The sequence below is a fragment of the Cavia porcellus genome, unplaced genomic scaffold (genome assembly GCF_034190915.1).
Source record: "Cavia porcellus strain 051 isolate PalLab524CR breed Dunkin Hartley unplaced genomic scaffold, mCavPor4.1 scaffold_26, whole genome shotgun sequence".
NCBI classification, from domain to species: Eukaryota; Metazoa; Chordata; class Mammalia; order Rodentia; family Caviidae; genus Cavia; species Cavia porcellus.
In genome coordinates this window covers 21,972,033-21,978,122 of record NW_026947509.1, presented here as the reverse complement: position 1 = coordinate 21,978,122, position 6,090 = coordinate 21,972,033, and the positions used below count along the sequence as shown (strand labels likewise).

The window sequence follows — 6,090 nt, the reverse complement described above, 5'->3', positions numbered from 1 at the left end:
CTATGTTGCTGAGAATTCCAAGGCTGAGTGGACTCCAAGAGGTGCAGCTGTTCCTGCCATGAACCTTGCCCCAAGGCCTTGTGAGTGAGATGAGCCCTCCATCAGGGTCTTAGGTAAGGTGGTTAAAGGTTCTTCCTCTTCCTTGCCCCACCTTTTCATTTGTGCAATGGGGACAATCACTCACAGCTTCTCCCGCCAGGCCTTGTCCTGCCAGCCAACAAGTGTAAGGAGTCAGGCAGGGCCTTTCTGGCTGCCTGTAGGTGAGGCCTGTGTAGGAACACCCCAAGGACGAGGCCATGAAAGTGGGGTACTGTCTGGAGAGGATGAGGGGAGAAGTAAGGGAGAAGGTAATAGAAGTCAAGGAGTTGGGGACATCAGAGAAGAGCAAAGGGCATGGGGGTCAAAGGAGAGGGAGAGAAGGCAAGTGGTCACTAATGTGAGTGGTCAGGGACATCTGGGAAGAAGAAGAGTGGAGATCGCATGCTGGGTGCAGTAGCAGGAAGCATGGAAGGGAAGCCTATAGAAGGGGAGGGAGTCAGGGGACTCCCTGATTTGGGGTATCAAACCAATCAGGGAAATCCCACAGTGCCAGTTCATAAAGATGGAAAGCAACACAACATTATTGCTTTGACTTCATGCCCAGAATGGTTCAAAGAGCAAAGTTTGCCCAATCAACCACTGGCTTGATAATGATGGTCATTACAACTTCCATGAGGGCAGCATTTTAAACAGCTTTTGGAAATGCTTTCAGGCTTTTTTTTTTTAAATCTGAGGTCACTCCCTCTAAGGGATAGTGGAAATAAATTTGAATAAACAAAACAGGTTTGCTGAAAATAAAACCAGGACTTCCAAATTGCTCCATTCAGCCTCCTTCCAGAAGGCTTGTCTGTCAGTCAGGGCACCACTGGAGCTGAGTGAGCCAACTCCAGCATGTACCAGGTGAGGACACTGCTGGCTGGCAGAGGACTTGCTGAGAGGAAAGCAACGATATGGTGGAGGATGGGGGAGACCATGATACCAGGTTTGGGACCTCATGGAGCAGCTAGGAGGAGGTTTGGATGGGAGTGGGACCCAGATGGGTGAGAGCTGTTTTTTTCCGGACCTTTCCAGCAGGTGGCTGCATTCATGGCAATGATTGTGGGCATCCACACTGTCAGTTTGCGGATCCAGGACTGCAGACACAGGCCCAGCTGCTGCCCCATCAAAGAGCAGGATCCTCCCGAGGAGTGGCTGAAGTGGACTACTGTGTCCCTGTCTCCTCCAGAGCCTCCTAGCCTTACCCACCACCCAGAATCCTGCAGGTCGAGTGAAGACGGACCCCTCAACAGCAGGGCCATCTCCCCCTGGAGATATGAGTGAGTCTGCTGTCTTCTTCCCGAATGCTTGCCCATGCCTCCCTGTGTGTGGTGATGTCAGGCTGTGTGTGAGGAGACCAGCGGGGTATCCCACTCAGTTACAATCTATCTTCCTCTTTTAAGTTCAGAGAAGCTGGCAAGGTTTGGGAGTTACACAGCATGATTTGAGCCTCAGGCTGACTCCTGTTGGGTGACTTGGCCAATAACTCCCAAGTTAAGTTTTCAAAGTTCAGGGTTTTGTTTTATTTTCATCTGTAAAGTGGGATTATAATTTATATGCTAAAGTCCACATCAAGTGAAATAATGCATAAGAAATATGTAGTTATATTGGTTCTATGCTTTTCTTCTCTCCTCCTCCTTCTTTCCCTACAATGCTGCATGATTTTCTAACTAAAATATCGGGGGGAAATGGTGTGATGTAGGCATAAGGCATCTCAGTACCAGATGCTACTGCCCTAGGCTATGATTGTTCAGGAGAATACCATGATAGGGAAACTCTGCTCTTGGGGGCACCTGAGTGGCTGGAATCTAGAGCTGGTTATCTTAGATCCTAATCATGCTTATCCTATTCTTCTCAGATTTCTGTGCCACACAAATATTATAACTCTTAATGCAATGATATGAAAAATATCGCCAAGCACTGAAATAGCAAAGAAACAAAATATTAAATATCAGGGCCTCTGGGGTCCCAAATGTAATTTTCCTGTCTTGTGTCCTCACTAGGGGTTTCTGTCCCCTTCTTCTGAAAGTCTGGTTCTGATTACCCTCGGCTTTGGTGATGGATGGAGAGGTTCTGGAGAGTATCAAGAGGTCAGATTTAACTGAGATCAGATCTAAGGTGGAGAAATTGGCCTTAATGCTCTGGAGTTCTCTCAGAAGATTGTGTTGGGCCACATCTGATGGTGTGGGAACGTCAGGGGAGGGTGGGTGCTAACGGCTGGCTGAGTAGGGCTTCAGATTCTTGTGTTGAGGCTGTGAAGCCCTGGTAACCACTCAGTCTGCTTTTCTCAAAGTGTGTTTGTGCAACACTCATTCCTGCAAAAAAAGTGATGTCAAGTCAGTTTGGGAGAGATGAATTCAGACCCTATTCCTTGGAAACTCATAGTAACTTCTACATGGTCTCAGTGGTCTGAGACCATGTCTCAGTGTCTTCCAGACTCATTTGACATCAGAACTTTTTTTGTGTAGGGTATTTATTAGGGACCCCTTTTTTGGGAAATGCTGCAACAGCTGAACCCCAGTTTGTCTGGGATTATATGGGAAATAGTCCCACAACCTAGGAAATTCCCCACTAGGCTACTAAAGTCTAGACTTTTGGAGTATCTACTTTTTAGTAGGTTTTCAGTCTTGTGTGTGTGTGTGTGTCCTTTCTGAATAGGTAACGAAGCCTTCTGCGCACCCTGAAGTATACTGTGACACATGCTTGCACAGCATCTGGAAGGATGTCCAGGCAATGGCTCCTTCTGGACAGTGGGACTGGTGGGGACACACAATTAATCTTTAGTTTATACTCTTTTATACTTGGTTTTCAGAGTAGTTTTTACTTTTGCAATAACAGTAAAATTTAACAACCCAAAAATAATGATACTAAGAAAGTCTGTGTTGGAGCCCAGCATGCATATCAGGTGGAAGCAGAGCTGATCTGTCAGAGACCGAGGTAGGAGCATGTTCAACTTCCTCTGCCTTCCTCAGGGCCCCCAGCTGAGGTAGAAATCTATTCTTTTGTCCCCTGACCTCACTACTGGGGAAAAGCAATCCCAGAGAGGAAAGAGGTGATTTGCTCAAAGTAAGAGGGTACCAGAAGTGAAATATGAAGCCAGGCCCCCTACTGCATCATTTCCTTCCCCTAGTTTTCTACCTTGCCTGCCTTCCCAGCTTTTGGCCTCCAGGGCCTTATGAGTGCCACCCCTACAGGTTGGACAGGGACTTGAACCGGCTTCCCCAGGACCTGTACCACGCCCGCTGCCTGTGCCCACACTGCGTCAGCCTGCAGACAGGCTCCCACAAGGACCCCCTGGGCAACTCGGAGCTGCTCTACCACAACCAGACGGTCTTCTACCGGCGGCCATGCCACGGCCAGCATGGTGCCCAACGTAGCTACTGCCTGGAGCGCAGGCTGTACCCTGTGTCCTTGGCCTGCGTGTGTGTGCGGCCCCGTGTGATGGGCTAGTCACGCCTGCCACCTGCCTGAGGCTGCTCCTTGGTTGGCACAACTGGAAATGAATGGACAGTGACCTTGCCACTGTGAGCCAGAGTACCTGGATTCTCAGTCCCTCCAAGGCACTGCCTGGAGCAGCAAGACCCTGAGATAGGACAGTGGTCTGAGGAAGAAACTACCTGTCTGCACTTTTTGAAAGCACTTTCGGAAGGCAGCAGCTGCACCTTCTGCTACTGAAATCTGGTGTCCTGGCGTTTTCTCCCAGAAAAGGTCTGCAAAGCTCTGCCCATTTCTGGAGGCCACACATCTGTCCCCCTCTCTCCTCCCGTCTGCAGCTGCCCTGCCCAGCACAGGCACTTTCTTGATATTTTTCCATTTTGCCCCTCATTTCATTCATTCATTCATCATCAAACACTCAGTGAATCCTACTTGCCTGCATCCTGGTGTAGTTACTAGGCCTTTGACACGAATCAATTCTGAGGAAAAAGCTGTTATTGAACATAGAGAGATTTATCCCAATAAATATCTGTGTTTTAAAATGGTCTAATTTGTCTTTGATGCCTGGGATGTCTGAATGCCTGAACACCTGTGGTCCGCAGCCCGGTCCAGTCTCCTTCCCTCCACTAGCACTCACCTACCGCTTCCTGCAAGTTGTCCCTACTTCCTGAGTTTCCTTTGCACCCTCCTCCCTCTCTGGCTCTCTGATCCAGCTCTGAACACCAGCATGCTGGGGAGACAGAGGCCCATTGAGGCAGTGCAGGAGGCACACAGCACCCCCTTGTCTGTCCGACAATCTGTCTTTGTCCTCTGGTCCTGGCTGCTGCTACTTGGTCTTGGGGGTTGCTGCCTGGGCGGGGCTCCAGCTCCCACCCTCCCTAAAAGGAAAAAGGAGAAAGGACCAGCCAAGGAAGAGGGTAGAGGTTAGAAGAGGGGAATGTGAACGTCTTCAGGCCTGGGTTTTAGAGGGGCTCCCATTCCTGTCCCTGTCTCTTGGCTCACCTCCCCGATCCTGTTTTTATTTTTTTCTGATCTCCCTCTTTTTTTCCCTTTGCCCCTTTTCCGAGGCTGGGTTGGACTCAAGTAAGGGAAGGGTTAACCATGCCTCCCGCCTCCACTGTTCAAGGGGCCAGGGCAGGCCATAGTGAAGGCACCCAGGGCAGCTGAATGAAGGCAGGCAGGTTTCTGGAAGTGCCTTCTCGCTCCTGTCTGCTTTCCTATCCTGAGAACATTCTGTTGCTCTTTCCAAGCTGGTAGCCACAGTGGGGGCTGCGGCCTGTGGGCCCCACGGAAATGTTCAGTGCTTGGGATCGCCGGGACCGGCCCCCTGAGGAGGGGACAGCTGCAGGGCTCCAAGGCTTCGCTGTGGACAAGACCTTCCTCTCTTCCCTCAAAGGCATCCTGCTGGAAACAGAGCTGGTAACAGCTGCCTCCCTGCCCTGGTGCCTCTGTCCGTCCCCTGCCTCGCTCCCTTTCCAGCCCTGTGCTGGTCCCCCAGGTTCACTGCTCAGCAGCCCCTCCTGAGCTTTCTGGACACTTCCACCTGTCGCTTCACTTCTCCATCTGGAGGCGTCAGCAGTAGGTTTCAGCTGTAGCAGGACAGACTGAAGTTAGAGGCCAGCATTCTGGGACATGGAGGGAGTGTGATACATGGGGATGGGACAGAAGTCCCTCCTCCGTCACACAGTAGCCACTTCTTGGCCAAGAAGTCCAACTATCCAAAAGGACAGACTTCCTGTAACTGCACTTTATCTGTTGGCTGCTGCCTATGAGTGTCTGTTCTCAGGAAACGTTCTATCCTGGTTATTTAGCAAGATCATAGCATAAATCTAAGGCCTCTGCTTATCAGTCATCCTGCTTTCTGAGCCTCTTCTCTTGGCACAGAGTCAGGGCTCTAGTTCTTTTTTTTGGTACCAGGAATCTAACTCATGATCTTGCACTTACCAGGCAAGTGCTTGAGACACTGAGCTATATCCCTGGCCCCAGAACGCTAGTTCTTGTCAGTGGAGTTCTAGGTGTCTGAGAGTGGGGACAACATCATGGGGCAGAGGGGGTCCTGAGGAACAGGGCTGCTATGGAAACAACTTCAGGGGCTTGCAGGCACCATATGCTGACTCTGCTCCTGGGGGTACTGTGCTGGTGGACCCTCATAGGTTAGTGCCTGGAGCTGCCCAGAGGCCAAACCACTGGGGTCGTGGGAATCGCTGGGCTGGCAGGGCTGGGGGGATAAAGGGTAGTGGTGGGTCCAAAGATCCACCAGAGACAGGGATTGGGTGCCAACTGGGGTGGGGGATGTCTTGAGGAGTGGAGCCAAGGCCTGGCCTGTGGGGATATCCCCTTCCTGGCCAGCTCCCCATACCTGGTTCTGCAGGCCCTGACCTTCATCATCTTCATCTGCTTCACGGCCTCCATTTCTGCCTACATGGCCGCGGCACTACTGGAGTTCTTCATCACACTTGCCTTCCTCTTCCTCTATGCCACCCAGTACTACCAGCGCTTCGATCGGCTAAACTGGCCCTGCCTGGTGAGGAATTCTGCCTCCCTGACCCTGTCCCAGTCCCTTCCTTTCCCTCCCTGAGT

The 6,090-nt window shown here is 51.1% G+C and overlaps 2 protein-coding genes across 3 annotated transcripts in view; both read left to right on the top strand.

Moving 5' to 3' along the window:
• The first annotated feature begins 930 nt into the window (after nt 1-930).
• On the top strand, nt 931-4,052 carry Il25 (interleukin 25). Its single transcript, XM_023566939.2, has 3 exons — nt 931-939; nt 1,111-1,355; nt 3,270-4,052. Exons 1-3 carry the CDS (start codon nt 931-933, stop codon nt 3,523-3,525), a joined length of 510 nt encoding a protein of 169 aa, XP_023422707.1. The 3' UTR covers nt 3,526-4,052.
• Nucleotides 4,053-4,324: 272 nt separating this feature from the next.
• Nucleotides 4,325-6,090, top strand: part of Cmtm5 (CKLF like MARVEL transmembrane domain containing 5) — a 14,199-nt gene continuing 12,433 nt past the window's right edge. Inside the window, exons 1-3 of one of the 2 annotated variants that reach the window (XM_013157270.3) lie at nt 4,325-4,433; nt 4,761-4,929; nt 5,882-6,034. In XM_013157270.3, the coding sequence (XP_013012724.1) occupies nt 4,804-4,929; nt 5,882-6,034 (279 nt within the window). In that variant the 5' untranslated portion in view covers nt 4,325-4,433; nt 4,761-4,803. The other variant, XM_003474300.5, reaches the window with a different exon arrangement.